Raw genomic sequence first — 17,029 nt, forward strand, 5'->3', positions numbered from 1 at the left:
TTTGCATATAAATATAAATAATAACACAGCTTTAACTACTTCACCTAGTTTATAAAGGAGGAAAGTCTTTGTGTTTTATTTTATGATGTGCTAACTTGGCATGAGACCGTCCTATCATTCCCTATTATATACGGCGCAGAAACATGGGCGATGACGAACAGATATGTGAAAGCACTTGGAGCATTCGAGAGAACAGTTCTCCGCAATGTCTTTGGAATCATCCGTATAAGCGATGGGTATCGAAGAAGATGGAACAATGAACTGCAGGAGCTCAACGATGGCACACATGGCAGACGATATTTCAGCAAAAAGCGGCTTCGATTCGAGACCCATGGGTGGCCATAGAAAGCAACGGTGCCCACGCATCCACTGCAAAGACCAAATGTATAGGAACCTGTTTCCACTTGAGATGTAAGGATGTACTACTGGTATGACGACGCACAGGATAGAAGCAACTGATAAAGTTCTGTGTTCTCGGTCCAGACTGACTGACGGTTGCAGTGACAAATAAGAAGAAGAACTCAAAGCAACTCTCTAAATTGTTTATTTCTACTGCATAAATTATTTTTATTTCAAAAAATTTAAAGGTTCATGACAATAGCAATTAAGTGAGGGAGTGAGGGAAAAATTATTAAACAGCGTGATTCTATATCTTTTTTTGAAATCATATAATAATAAGATATGTACACAATAGCAATTGTGCCCGTTTACCCCTACTATTTTAGAATCTTTGAAAGTTTTTTGTTCTGCGCCAAAAAAAACGGAAATTTTTCTAAGAAAGCATTAAACTGATTTGCGAAAACTTGAGTCAAAAATTCTAAGTTCAAAGAAGACCATAATTATTTGGAAAATATATTCGACAAATAATTTTATGAGTTTATGAATATATAATATATATATTTATATATATTATCGTTTTTTTTAACTTCTAAACATAAATAATTCTAATGTTTTGAAAAGTTTTAATTTGGTCTCAAAGTACAGAGTCTTCGTCTTTGCTTCACTAAAATTTAGTACTTACTGGATTATTTCAGATTAATATTATATGTTAATTGAATGACTTTACAACTAAAAAAAAATATTGTAAAAGCCTAGTTATTATTCCTTCACTAGTTGCTCCCAACCATAATTTTCTAGAAAAAATATGGCCTGAACTACAAATAAACCAATATTTATTTAAATGTCTGTGTGCACAGACTTCCAAGTCGCCTTGTACTAATATTTTCTCGCACTGCAAGGCCAGAGAATAAATAACAGATTGCCAGTCATAGCTCTTTAAGATGTTGATGGCGTCGCCGCTGATTGTTATGTACTCTCGCTTCAATGATTTCCGTACAACTGCTCAGCTGGTTGCTTGCTCATTTTGCCGTACCAATTGTCGCATTTGCGCGACGACCCACACAAACAAACAAACAAACACCACTGGCGAGACGAGACGGACGAACGGACGCGCTGACGAATTGGTTATTTAGTTGATTGGTTGGTTGGCTGACTGGCTGACTGGCTGGTGAAACGCGCGGTTGGTTCCGTCGCTCGTTGATTGCGTGTCCTGCATACTCACTCCTTTCACTGTCACTGAGCTGCTGAGCTGCCAATGTCACAGCAGCTTGTAGACGCATTGTTGCAATAATATTTGTCGTTGACTAATGGTATGACCCATTGTTGATTGTGTTGGCTGCTGTTGGCATTAGTCGCTTAGTGAATTGGTTTGACCATTTCTGTGCGCCATCGTTACCCACACTTGGTTGTTACTTTAAAGCGATTGTTGTTGTTGTGTGTTTCAGCATCTTAGTTGCAATTTGTTCAATACGAACATATTTTATTCAACTCTCGCTGACATCGTTCAGACATGTGCACACGCCCACATCTACACTTGTCCACGCACACACACATATGCGTCGCACTTCGTGTCGTCCTTATCAATGTTAATGGAGTGCAATCAGTGCAAAGTCAATATTTCTACACAGTCCATAATAAATAACTGTACGAGTATATTTGCACAGTATAATCGTAAATTGTGTTTGTTATTGTTATTGTTATTATTACAAATGTTCAATGAGCAGTGACTAGTCAAATGGACAAATGAACTGTGAACATTGGTGTGGAAATAATTTCGATTAACTTGACAATTCGTTTAGATATGCCAGCAAAAGCATAAGAAGAAGGGAGAAGTTCTGATAGAAACGAATGTTACATACTACTGCTTAATCTCAAAGAATTGAAAATAGCAGTAATGTTTCGAGGTGTCAAAAAGTTTTATTTTGAACAAGTTATTATAGAAATTATTGCTCTTAACAGAAGAATAAGATATTGTAATGATACCAATTTGCATTCCAACTTATTCTATATTTGCTACTACTTATAAGGAGATTACTACTTATTTTCTGTATAACAGATGATATACGACAGATAAGAGATGATCCCAACAAAACTTTGTTCAGCAATCTCACATATTGTCTGACTTAGAGTTGAAAGAATGTAAAAGAGTAGAAATAGGATGTGGTTTTATTAGCGGTTTTATAAATATGCTGCAGAATTTTCAAAACAAAATTGACTGGATAGAATTCCTGGGTCCTCCCTATTACATAAAATATAATCCGATTTCGTTCTACTTTAGAAGAGAGTTGTCACAGACAAACAACCTTCTGATATTTTAAGGCAGTAGTCTGCTTTAGAAGCCGAAAAAAAGCGTTTTTTTAGCAATTTCGCTATATATATTTTTTTCGATCGGACATATATGCTTTAAAGGTCTGCCTGAGCATTCGCACCTGCTCGGCCACTAAAACTGCTCTAGCTTCGAAAATATGTCGAATTGGCCTCTGGAATTTTAAAGACATATTCTTGGATAGTTTTGGAAGAGATTTAAAACAAAACAAAAAAATCGATTTTTTGAAGCCTGTAAAGCAGACCATACATTACTTGTGCAGAAGATGTCGCAATTGGGTCCTATTATCACATCGACTTATTGTTAAATCGACCGAGATTTGTTACGAACGCTTAACTACTTTATGACATTTGTTCATGAAATCTATTAAACTGTTTTAATGGTAAAATCGCTTATAGAAATCTCATAAAATCTTTTATATTCTACACTCAATCAGAGTTTAATTGGCTAATTGGCTATTTCGTTTTATACTCACGCAACAAAGTTGTTAAAGAGAGTATTCTAGTTTTGTTCACCTAACGGATGTTTGTGTCACCCTGAACTAAAAGAGTTAGATATAGGGTTATATAATATATACCAAAGTGATCAGGGTGACGAGTAGATTTAAAATTCGGATGTCTGTCCGTCTCTCTGTTTGTGCAAGCGATAACTTGAAAAAAAGGAAATATCTTAATGAAACTTGGTACACATATTCCCTAGACCACTGCCACGCCCACGAACTGGCGAAAACCGAAAACATAGTGCCATAACTAAGTCGTAAAAAAGTTTTGAAAATATAATTAGGTATAAGAGAACTCACTATGAAGGGGCATAGTTGTTGAGAAAGTAGGTGTATTTTTTTTTTGAGAAAGTAGGCGTCATAACTTATCCTAACTCCCATATACCTATTATAGGTTTTTTTTAATACGGTGGGCTTTATTCCCCAAATATCGGTTAATATATCAGATATATATTAGCAAATTTAAGTGAGCGTATAGTCTTGGATATAGTGTACTTTTTGGGTGAAAATTAGTGAAATCAGTTCAGGAATTTCCTCAGCCCTCATATACTATATATGATGATCTTCGTTATTCTCTTGGACCATATGTCAAACTGTGTGTTATCTTAATAAAACTAATTAAAATGAAAGACGAACTCGTCAATATGATAATTTGTATATTCAACTATCTCGATTATTTTTTAAGTCTACGAGCTACCCTATTGATTATTAGCTTATACGAAATGTTATGAGGCTGCAAATGTATTTTGGGATAAAAAAATTCGAATGTCTTTCAGTTCTTATTCCATAGTACATACATGTATTTATCTGTAAGCCTTTATAACGAAATTTACAATAATAATTTTCCTTTTTTCTTTTCAGTTACAGAAAAAGAAATTCGACAATGGTAAGTCTTGAAAACGTCAATGCTTTGCATTGACATATATATATATAATACTATATAATAATATTTATATACACAATAGGCACAAAGGATTCCTGAAAGACTGCCCAAATGGTTTACTCACAGAGCAAGTAAGTCATGTGTGATAAAAACAATATTTTGAAGAAAATTACCGCTTTTCTGAGCAACTATGTACATTCAAATATTATAAGAGAACTAGAAATTCAAAAACAGAACACTTTTCACTGGTGAAACTTAGCAAACCTGGTATAATAGCATTTTCATTTGAAGTGATTTACTTAATTTAAACCAACTGCGGAAGCGGGCTCTACTTTATGTTAAAAACCATTTACCATGTCTGGACGCTATTTTGAATTATTTTTGAAGTATCCTCGAACAGATGAATTAAATTTATACGAAAGCTTCTTGAGTTACCCGAATAGGTTATGACCTTTTCGCACATGAGATAATTGGTCAATTAACCGGTCTTTGCATGATTAAAGCGTTGATTTAGATCACAATAAAATAAAAATTACATCTTTCTACATTCTAGAGATGAGCGATATTGCCATTTTTAAATCACTGTGATTTTATATTTACATTTTTTTTTTTAATTTTAACAATATCCAAAATATACCTGCTTTTGTAATCACAATTAACTAATTAATAAATTTTGGGTGCATTTAACTGCTTTTCTATCACCGTCCCCAAAATTACTGAAATCGCAACTAAATTTGATACTGTGATCACTGAAGAAGAAATAGAAGAAATAGCAAATTTAAATATCAACTAAATTACTTAAATATGATTGCTACTTTCGAACTGATATTGGTACTGATCAGTGATTGTTACATTTCGAACTGCTATTGCTACAGTGATCGAATTAGAATCACTGAACTTCTCTATAGCTGTGTGATCGAACTCAAATTACTGAACTGCAATTGTGATTGTAAATCACTGATATTTACAACAATTGATCATAGTTGCTAGAAAAAAATCACCGGTTTATTGATAAAATGGTAATCAGCTGATATAACTAACCAAAACTTCTTATGAACAGCGAAAAATCTGTGAACAGCAAAAATGTTTAACAGCTGATCGTGAATCGAGTAGTCGGCAGTGTGAAGATCAAAAAGTGGTTTCATAATCTTAACATGAATGTATTAAATTACCTTGGGTATGCGAAAAGGCTATTAGGAAGGTAGTTGTTTAAAAAGAAGGTTACCGTAGTAACTGCATATATTAATTTTATCACTTTCTTTGACCTTCATCTCATTATAAAAAGACTACAATACAGCTATCAAAGCCTATTTAGTTATTAAAGATATTTTTGACCGAAAATTTTACAGTAAACTGCAGCGCCAAAATTCTGTTCTCATTTTTTTCCTGCTTTGGATTAAGGTAGATTCATAATCGAAAGTCAACATATACAACCTTGAGTAGCTCTTACGTTTGTAGCAAGCAACATATACAACCTTGAGTAGCTCTTACGTTTGTAGCAAGAATAGTTAAAAGTAAATTGGAGATTGTGTTCTCTGATTCAATTTTATCATACTATGTGCTGTTATTCAAAGTTTTTAAAGATTATTGTATAAAACTAGAATTTCTTACAGATGTAAGTGTAATTATCAGTTCGAAACTATCCAATTTGGATAGTAAACTTTAAAATTTCTATAGGGTGATGTATTTTCTAACCACATTTTTGAATTAAATATTTTTGAAATATTAATTTTCTATATTTTATCATCAACAGTTGCTCAGAAAAGTCTGCATAATTTTCGAAAATCTTTTATTAAACATATTACAGAATTAAATAATTTATACCATAAATTTTTAGCAATTTACTAATTTCCAAATATTTTCAATTTTCTTCCTTTTTCACTTCAACGATTTAAAATTCATTAAAACCGAAAAAAAAATCAAAAACAATTAAAAAACAAAATTACAAACAAATAACTTAATTGCAACCATAAAACGTGCTAATTGTCGACGCACAACGCGCTCCTCACGCACTCGCTTGTTAACTCGTAACCATAAAAAAATAAAAAAAAAAACTGGCAACTTGACACTCGTCGGCAACTTGGCGGCAATAAACAAACTGTAATAAATGGGAAATGCAAATGAATGACGAACTAATGTCGCTGATTGACACTTAAATATGCGAATACACGAAAATGTGTGCGTGTGAAAAATATACAACAACACTGATAAAATAAATACCATTAAAATTGTACAACATTAATTGTCTTTCGACGGCGTGAATCGATGGCTCAATCGGTTGATGGCGCAACGACAACAACTAAAATATACACGCTTGTCTCCTCGTAATTTGAATGGTTGACTGACTGCTGTGGGTTTTCATTCACACGCTGTTGTTGTTGCTTGATTGTTACTCTGGTTGTTACTGTCGCTATTTGTTTTGTGCTTCTGTTACTCACGCATGTACGCACACAAACGAAACAACAAAACCGAAACTGTTTTCAATTATGCCATCTACTTCCATGCTAACGCGTACATCCAATTCAATTCAACAAACAACTCTAAAACAAAAACAACTACTGCAAAATAACGCTACACCAAAAACAACAACAATCTTTGTTGCTGGCTTAAAAATTAAACATATGACATTCGCTCTCAAATGGATTGCTGGCATTGCTCTCCTAACCACTCTTCGCTGCGCAATCTGACACCCTTTACTATCGCCATCACTGTCATGGGCAACGTTGTCATTCAATTCGGTGTCATATGTCACTGTGCTGGCATGCATTTACGCGCGCGCTCCTTCATCTACAAAACACTTTTCTTAACTCGCACACACACACACACAAACACTGACATCCGTGAAATCAAAACAAAAACACAATCGCGCGCTTGCATGTGTGTCATATCGCGTTTGGTTGCGGCTTTGTGAAATATCTACTCATGTCACATGCGTCGTACACACACTCGCCCTCTACTTGCTGGTTTGGTTGGCGACCATGGCGTATACGCAACATTTAATATTTGCGCTACAAAACTGTGACATTTACAAATGCGTGTGTATAATGACTACAAAAACAACAAAAATAAAAAATAAAATAAAATCCAACAACAACAACAAAAAATCACCAACACTTGTAACCCACATATGTACAATGCTGCAGGGTTTTATTAAAATCTACAAACAATTCTTTCCGCAAGGCGATCCGAGTAAATTTGCTTCGCTGGTGTTTCGAGTGTTTGACGAGAATAATGTAAGTATATAAATAAATAAATAAATGAAAAATTGTATAAAAAAGCATTGCAGATTTCTCAACAAGTGCTAAACTAAAATTATATGCATATAAGTATGTATGTATGTATGAGCTATGAACGTATATGTGCTTGCAAAGTAGCTCCACAAGACTAAGTGAGTGCGTGCGCGTTTGAATGATGTTGATAAATGAATAAAGTTGCTGCAATGAAATTTTGCTTAGTCGCATAGCATATGCTCTGTTGCCACACAGCATGCACTTGGCGGTGTCAAACTTGCCTGCAATCACAAGGCGACAAGAAACAAGCTGAAATAAATGTTTCGCAACAAAATAAACGCCGAAAAGTTTGACTTCGCGCGTCCCGCACATTATTTGAGTGGATTTGTGCCACTCACGATGCAGATGCTGTTGCTTGTGCGCGGGACTTACGATACTCAAGTATAAAACTACAACAAAAACTTTAGCTTATTTTGCTGTGAGTTGTTGTAGCTGACTTAACGCTAATGCCTTTTTACTGCGGGATTTTAACGACTGCGCAAAGAATTTGTATTTCCTTGTAGCTTTAAGACTCTTCTTTTTTTTGTGCAATTTAACTGAATGGAGTAAGGAGTTTCCCAAATTTTTCTTAACTCTGGGTTCAAAAAACAAATCTTTAAAGTTATGAAGCAACTGAATCTTATTTTCCTGATCTTATTGCCATTTACTACTCGAGAAATTCATTGCCAAATTGTTATGCTCTTCTTGTCGCTTCAGGTACCCACTTAAAATACCTAAAAATCTGCACAGTCGAGTCTTGGTAACCGGAACAAATTTGATTTATATTCAAGAACTATTAACTGCGCAGTTTCTTGAAAATTTTTCCAATATTTTCTACAGCTACAACAACAATAACCAATATTTATACTTTCACAACAAAGTTGCTAAGATAGTATAATATTCTAAGAGAGTCAGATATGGGGTTATATATATCAAAGTGTCTGTCTGTCCATCCGTCCGGGCAAGCTGTAACTGGAGAAAAATTGAGATATCTTGATGAAACTGAGTACACGCGTTTCTTGGCACCATAGGAAGGTTGCTTTTGAAGATGACCGAAATCGGTCTACTGCCACGCCCACAAAATGGCGATAAATGAAAACCTATTAAGAACTATAACTAAGCCAGAAAGTACACTATGAAAGTGAAATTTGAAATTGAATTGTTCGAGGAAGGGGCATATTTGGATGTAGTTTTTTTGGGAAAGTGGTCGTGAACCCGCCCCTTCTAAGTTTTATCGTAAATTACTAGAGCTATCTCATCGAAACTCTCCTTATACAGTTTAAAAATGAAGAAAATAGGATTATAACCACGCCCACCACCCATATAAAATTAAGTTGAAAAGTTCTAAAAAATGCTTTAATTCAGTAAGGAAAAACACCAGAAACCTTAAATTTCATACAAAAGGTACAAAAGGTCTGTCCCTAAATTGGTATACAATGCAGGCGCCACCCAATTATGGGTCATACCATATCTCCGAAATCTCCGACCAATTTCAATGAAATTAGGTTCATAATATCTTCGTGGCTTCCCAATGATATGTTATGAAAATAGTCCAAATCGGTTCACAACCACGCCTACTTCCCATAGACCATAACTTTGAAATCTATCTGAATCGTTTACTTTACAATATATAAAGTAAGCACTAGTGAATATATCGGAACAGAACTTTGCAAAAATACTGCAATTATAGTGTGGCATCGCCCTTCTAAAAATCGAAATCGGACCTTAAGTATTCAAGTCCCCATATATCGAACATGTGGACCTCAGAGCTTCGAATAATTTGTTTTTACCGAAAATATAGGTAAGTCTCTCAGATATTTTGCAGAAATTCAGAGGGAATATTTTTCTTCTAATAATATGTCTCCGTGCCAAAAATGCGTGAAATCGGGTCATAACTTCCGAAAGCTTCCATATACCTATTATTAGGGTTTTCAAACTTTCAAAGGACTCTATACCATATATATGACGAATATTTGGGTCAAATTGTGTGTTATATTAATAAAATTAAATTAATTAATTGCGAGAGTATAAAATATTCGGTTACACCCGAACTTAGCAATTAGCACTTCCTTACTTGTTTCTTCATACATATGTATATAGGAAAAACATTTTTTTGTAATTTTTTAATCTTTAGTATGACCTTTACATTACTTGGAAGCTATTTATGTAAATACTTCTTACTTAGCAACTGGTAATTGAAAATTAACAAAAACACTCAACAAGTTTTCTAAGCTACTTATACATGAACTCAATCCCTCCTACACAATTACATTTGACTAAGAACCAAAACGTACCTTTCTTTACTCACTCATCCCTCATATCAACCAAATCGATAATGTCATTAATTAATTTCCAACTAAATATGTAGATATCGATGTGTCGATGTGTATCATTCGTTTTGGCATTTTGCCTTTGCAATTCAATTTCGCCCATCTTTCATTTTTATCGTGCTCGTACGATGTCTTTCGCTACGTTGCTACAATTATTTAATTAACTAATTTCATAGTAATTGAGGGATTATCGCCACAAACCACAAAGGCACACAAATACTGGCTCAATTGGCAATGACATATCGACGGAATTGATGAATGGCTGGCGAAAGCCCCAAGGCAGATAATTGAGAAGCAACAGCAGCAAAAGCGTCGACCGCATTTGGGGGCGGAAATAATTAGAGCATAAACAAAATGAATGTGAACGATATACGAGACAACGGTAAATTCGTTGATAATGCGAGGAATCGTTAAAATTTATTTATGTTTGTGTGGGTTGGACAAGTGAGGGGAAGGGATGGAAATGATTTTATGAGTGAAGCTTAATGTATTATTCAAAATTATAATATCGGAGTCTATATATCTTTCAGAAAATATAAGTTCAAACTTTTTTGGGATCTTTGAAAAAGTGGTGTTACAAATATCCCATATCTATCCTGTTTTAATGAAAAAAAAGTACATTAGGTGCAAGCGTCTAATTGATTCACAAATTCACAAGTGGCTCCAAGCAAATCGAGAAATCCGTGGGTATGCCTCTACTGGCTTCAGAGTCATATATTTCCTACCCTAGTACGCCTCTGAAGAGCTAATATATGCTATCGTAAGGGTTAAATATTTATCATACAAACAAGGGTAGTTGAAGAGGTGCTTATAACATATTGGTGAGTAATCCTTGACCTAAAAATTTAAACATTTCCAAATTTCTTTATTTTTCTTTACATACCCCATCGCACATCATTGAAATAGTTGAAATGGGATAATGACCACGCCCACCTCTCATACATAGATTATGTTGAAAATTACTAAATGTGCGTTAACTCACTAACAGAAAACGGCAGAAACACAGAAGAAATGGCAGAGGAGAGCAGCACCCAGATTTTTTTTTTAATGGGAAAAGGGCGTGGCGTCGCCCACTTATGGGTAAAAAACCATATCACAAAAACTACTCGACCGATGTCAATGAAATTGAAAGGTACATAATACTTTCTTAACACCATGATAACACGGATGAAAAATGGTCGATATCGGTTCACAACTACGACTACTTTCCATATAACTCAATTTTGAATTCCATCTGATTCCTAAACTTTATAATGTATACATAAGGAACCGATGAAAATAGCGGAATAAAACTTCACAAAAATTTTGTAGATCATCTGTGGCTTCACTTGTGAAAAAATTGTCGAAATCGGTCTATAACTTTTCAAGACCCCGGATATCGAACACGAAGAACTCAGTGCCTAAGGGGATTTTTTCAACTAAAATATCGGTAAATCTCTCTGATATTTTAATCTAATTCAGAGGAAATTTTTTCTTCTAATAATGTTTCTTTGTTCCAAAAATTTAAAAAATCGGGTCCTAACTTCCCCTAGCGCCCATATACTTAATTATAAGTTTTTCAATAATACTGTAGGTTTTATTCCTCATATATCGGTTAATATGTGAGATATCTTAGACAAGTTAAGTGAGCGTGTAGTCTTGGATGGTGAAAATGAGTGAAATTGATTTAGGAATTACCTCAGCCCTCATATACCGTATATGCTATCAAGTTAAGAACAGATGAGATTATAAATGCCTCTTAGATAAACCAATAATTTAATATTTTTAAAACAATTTCTGAGAGGTTTCTGTACGAATAGCAGCGGAAAGATGATTTATGGTTTGCATGACGGATTAGTAGCTTGGCTGCCTTCTTCTGACCAACTATAATATATGTACTATATACAGGATTTTCTGTATGTGTAGATCTAATATATATACCAGTCATCGCCCATAACCGCATTTTTTGTAAAAAGGCATCGTGTTACGCTCTATAATCCCGATTTGTACAACGACTACAATAAAAAGACAAAAAATTTGTAACCCACATCATATTTAATCCCAAAAAACACCTTTAAACTCAAGTGCACGGTACTAGTTATCTAAAGCACCAGCGCCACATCAGGATTAATATAATATATCCATATTATTTTGGCACTGATACACAGTATGCAACCCTTACTCACTCTCTCAGCAACATACTTGAAGCGTACGGTCACCTGGGTTAAGCGCACTCGAGCTTGACTGCTGCTGACTTGAGCGTTTTTTCATTCATTTCATTCGAATATTCGCTCTTGCTGTTGCCACAGTGTCTAGGGACATTCTGTTGATTTATGGATTAATTTCGGTCAACAGAGCTAATTATATAACACTGTGTGTGCGCGTGTATTTGTGTGGCTTTCACAGTTTCGGTTACGGCTAACTGACGGGTATTTGCACACTTAACATATAAAGGGTGTTACGATGGGTTTTTTTATTTTTAGGTAATATTTTTTCGGAACTTTTAGAAAAAGATGGTAAAGGTATTTTTCTGTTGGCTACTAATCTACTATGTCTGTCTTTTAAGTTTTTTCTTCGTGCTCCTAAATGTATTCAACAATTTTGTAAATATATGAAAATGCTGCCTACAATTAGGCGTTTATTTTTAAAAACTATTAGTAGAAGCTGTCTCCATAGAAGAAACTGTTGTAACAACAATGTATAAGTGAAAAACTGAACTTTTTTTTTACTTAATTTAATTCAACGTATATTCTACTCTTTCATAATACCCTATATACAATATTTTATGTAAGTAGTGAGGGACGAACTTACATATATATTATGAATTATCGTTACAATGAATTACTGCTGAATGTTGTGTGTTGAAAGTGAGTTATGTTGCATTTGCTGTTGTTTTAATAATGACCAGTATATTGTCTATACCCAGACCATTTCATACTCATTATGCCACACGCTGGCATTTCATAAAATATGATACATAATGTTTTACTTTTTTTTCTATTCTATTCTCTTTTCCTCTTCTCCATATTTTGCTACACATTTGTTTACGTCTGCAAACGCTGCCTTTGGACTGCCTGAAATCTCCGTAAATTGCTGTTATTTGGACACCACAACACACAAACGCAAACGCAACCGAACACTCACATCCGCAGGATGGCTCAATAGAATTTGAGGAATTCATACGCGCCCTCTCCGTGACATCGAAGGGAAACTTGGATGAAAAATTACAATGTAAGTTTATTGCTATGATTGTATTATGCTTTTTCGTGTTTCTCCCTTTATCGCCAGCTTTAAGTAGCGCTATCGATTGCACATAAATATTATTGAAAGCTTTGACAGTGAGTAATGTCCAAATTGGTAGGTGGAGAATTTATTTACTTGTTTATGTCGCGGCCAAGCCAGTTTGTATATATAGAAAGAATATTTCGAGTAAAGTAATCACACCAATTTCCGCTTATTTTTTTTATATCTGCCTTGCTACGCTTTTAGTGAATTTCTTCGTTGCCTGGCTCACTTCAATTCTCATAAAATTGCCATGTTCTATGGGTTATTTTTATTTTTTCTTTATTCAGTTTTCCCTGAATTTCGCTTGCCACCGTAGCAATCGCATAAAATATTTGTTTTTTTTTTTTTGTTGATTTATCGCTCACGAATTTTTGCATAATTTTTGACTGTTCGCGCAATTTCACAATTGGCATTTTATTGCTGCCATATTATTGACTGTTTTTTATGAAATATGGCAAGGTGTTTTGGCGCATAAACATTTTATTTTATGTGGGCGTAAAAGCATTTTAGTGTAACAGATTTATTTATTTGGCTTCATGGTCTTTATTAACCAATGAAATTAGCGCAATGCATTTACGAGCCATACTCGTAAGCAATAAAAATTTGACGAAGCATAAAAATATTACAGTGAGTTCAACAGTGATTTTAAAAGTATAAAATTTGTTTATTATAGTTTATGATAGAAGTTAAATAAATACTCGAAATCAAAATGTATTTATTTATAAAAATTTTAAATATATTTCTACTCTAGCAACAAAGTTGCTAAGGAAGTATTATAGTCGTTTGTAAGTCATAAAACTAAACGAGTTAGATATAGGGTAATATATATCAAAAAAATCCAGATGACGAGTTGAAATCCGGATGTCTGTCAGTCCGTCCGTCCATCGGTCCGTGCAACAGATAACACTTGAGTAAACCTTAAGATATCTTGCAGGATTGAACAAAATCGGACCACTCTTACAAAATGGCGAAAACCGAAAATCTGTAAAGTGTCATAACTAAGCCATAAATAAAGTTATACAAGTAAAATTTGGTACAAAGGATTACACTAGGAAGGGGCTCCTAAATAAGTTTTATTGTAATATCTCGCAAACTGATAAAGCTATATAACTTTCTACAGTCGTTTCCCATACATACCCAGTTACACACCATAAAAATTAATATAATCAGATAATAACCACGCCCACCTCTCATACAAAATACAAATACAATTGAAAATTACTAAAAGTGAGTTGGCTACACTCTATAATGTGTACATTAAGCACCGATGAAGATGGCGGAATAAAACTTTACACAAATACTGTATATCATCAGAGGAACAATGTACATTGTGATATTCTAAACCAACTCAGAGCACAAGTCAATAAATCAGACTATATTCTCCCAAAGCGGGATTTCAATAGTAACTTCCAGGTGAGGATACCCTCCAGACGAGAATGGAGAAGGGGAAAAATAGGGGAGGAAGATACCATCTCAGTATATACCGACAGGTCCAAAATGGACTGCGGAATAGGCACGGGAGTATTAGTAAGTATTAGGCATAGAAAAGGCCTGCGAAGCTCTATTTAAAAACTATGAGAGGATACATAAAGCAACAATATACACGGAAAGCCAAGAGGCTGGCATTGTCGTCACCCATGACTAATTCAAGCATTGCCCTAAATTGCAAGAAGGCACTGAAGTCGCTAGAAGACAAGCTCATCCTAGACTTGATCTGGGTTCCCGGCCAAAGGAACATTTTCGGCAACGAAGAAGCAGACGTGCTGGCAAAGACAGGAGCTTGTCTAAACGAATCGGAGGCAGAATTAATACCAAGCCCGTTAGGATCGATCAGGAGAGAGCTCTATATACAATTTCAACAATTAGCAAATAACAGATGGAAAAATACAACTAAATGCAAAATAACCAAACAGATATGGCCAAAATACGACATGAAGCGAACTAACGACTTATTAAATAAGTCAAGGAACAGTATCTTCAGACTAACTGCTACCATAACAGGGCATTGGCTATTTGGAGAACATGCGTCGAAAATGGATGGGGGATAACATATATCGAAGCTGCGAACTAACAGGGAATAAGGAAACAATTTTCCACTTTCTCTGTGAATGCCCAGCCCTATCGCAGATCCGACACAGAAAACTGGGAATCCATCAAGTATCAAACCTTGAATGGATGTCTACAAAAAGCATAACGGATATTAGTAGCTTCATCGAAACCACAAAATGGTTTGAACGAGAAGCTTAAACTTGATAGCAAATAAAAAGGTCAACGACTAGTGCATCAAAAAGGCACAGATTGATTGGGCTCGAACTATAACAGGGCAGCACTCCTACCTACCTACCTATATCATCTGTGGCTTCACTTGTGAAAAAATTGTCGAAATTGGACTATAACTTTTCAAGGCCCCAGATATAGAACATGAAGAACTCAGCGCCTTAGGGTACTTCTTCACCGAAAATATCGGTAAATCTCTCAGATATTTTAATCTAATTCAGAGGGAATCTTTTTCTTATAATAGTTTGTCGCTGTACCAAAAATTATTAAAATCGGGTCATAACTTCTCCCAGCTCCCATATACCTAATTATAGGTTTTTTCAAAAATAAAATAAAGTTTATGCCGCATATATCGGTTAGTATGTGAGATATCTTAGCAAAATTAAGGATATAGTTCACCTTGGTGGTGAAAATCAGTGAAATCGGTTTAGTAATTACCTCAGCCCTCATACACTATATATGCTGATTTTAGTTATTCTAGTGGACATTATGCCGAATATATGGATCAAATTGTGTGTTATCTTTATAAAATTACATTAATAAACTGCGAGAGTACAAAATGTTTGGTTCCACTTGAACTTAGCATTTTCTTCCTATTTTTTTAAATATTAAATTAATGAAATTGATACCAGCACACCAAAATCTTTAACTCAGTCAGTGCCAAAACAATAAAATCATATGGCCGTATATATATACATATATAAAAAACGCTTCGTGTAAATCAGACAATCGGTGTTCAGTTCATGATCGTAAAAAGTTATACATATATAAACGAATTTTAATATTTTTTCCATTGTTAAATAAAATATGCGCCACAAGGCCGTAAAAAATCTGCGCTGCACAAAATATCTCTCGCCAATAATTGTCTTTCGCGGCATTACAATTACATTTTGCGCCAACAATTAAACACCGCAGACCCTTTTTTCATCAGCTATAACGGCGAATATGCGGTGCCGCCACACTGTTTTTCCATATACGTCGCGTAGATATGTATATCACATATGATTGCGCTCACTTAATCCGCTTAATGACAGTTGACAATTTCGCAAATACGCCGCGTGTGTGTGTATTTATTTATTTATGCCAATATTTGGGTTGTGGGGAAAAACTTCAACTCATTTACATGTCAGTTGTATACATATTGTAGTAATATTGAAATAAATATGAAATTACAACATTTTCATACAGAAATATTTATGGAAACATGTACGTATGTATGTGTTCACGCTCATAAAATATTTAGACTGCTTGATATTTAAAATTTCCATATGTGGCATATCAATATTTTGCTCTCTGTACCCCTCATTTCATATTTATTTATTGCATTCTTTTCGCTACTTTTCAGGGGCTTTCCGGTTATATGATGTTGACAATGACGGTTACATAACACGCGAGGAAATGTACAATATTGTGGATGCCATATATCAGATGGTGGTAAGTTGGGTGCAAACCCGTTATAAAAAAATTTTCAATAAATAAGCTTATTACAATTTTAAGTATGTATGTTTGTATGCCAATAAATTTACGAGTGATTAAATTGTAAATTATGATAAACGGTACCTTTAGTATAACAGGCAAGAACCTGTAGTTACCTGATGGACTCTTGTAATATTAAAAAATTATTTAATGACATAATCTCTCACAAATAGGCTGATAACGAAAATTCTAATTTAATGGGGAATGTTTATTATCATTCGAAAGAACATTATTTCTTTTTTACATTGGCCGTGGCTATGTCTCAGATGGTCTATCTGTTGACTCCAATTTTCGACGACTCGTTCGAGCATTTCGACTGGCAACTGGCGAATAACATGCGTGGTTTTTTGCTCCAAGGTATGAATT

At 34.5% G+C, this 17,029-nt stretch overlaps 2 protein-coding genes across 5 annotated transcripts in view; one reads left to right on the forward strand and one right to left on the reverse strand.

Moving 5' to 3' along the window:
- Positions 1-17,029, reverse strand: part of LOC105213749 (chymotrypsin-elastase inhibitor ixodidin-like) — a 344,198-nt gene that overhangs the window by 189,203 nt on the left and 137,966 nt on the right. The window lies entirely within an intron of this gene.
- Positions 1-17,029, forward strand: part of Frq1_0 (frequenin-1) — a 79,480-nt gene that overhangs the window by 56,430 nt on the left and 6,021 nt on the right. The window contains exons 4-8 of the mRNA XM_011186810.3: positions 4,026-4,050; positions 4,130-4,178; positions 7,191-7,280; positions 12,778-12,856; positions 16,533-16,621. Coding sequence (XP_011185112.1) covers positions 4,026-4,050; positions 4,130-4,178; positions 7,191-7,280; positions 12,778-12,856; positions 16,533-16,621 — 332 coding nt within the window. The remainder of the gene's footprint in view (positions 1-4,025; positions 4,051-4,129; positions 4,179-7,190; positions 7,281-12,777; positions 12,857-16,532; positions 16,622-17,029) is intronic.

The sequence above is a fragment of the Zeugodacus cucurbitae genome, chromosome 5, assembly GCF_028554725.1.
Source record: "Zeugodacus cucurbitae isolate PBARC_wt_2022May chromosome 5, idZeuCucr1.2, whole genome shotgun sequence".
NCBI classification, from domain to species: Eukaryota; Metazoa; Arthropoda; class Insecta; order Diptera; family Tephritidae; genus Zeugodacus; species Zeugodacus cucurbitae.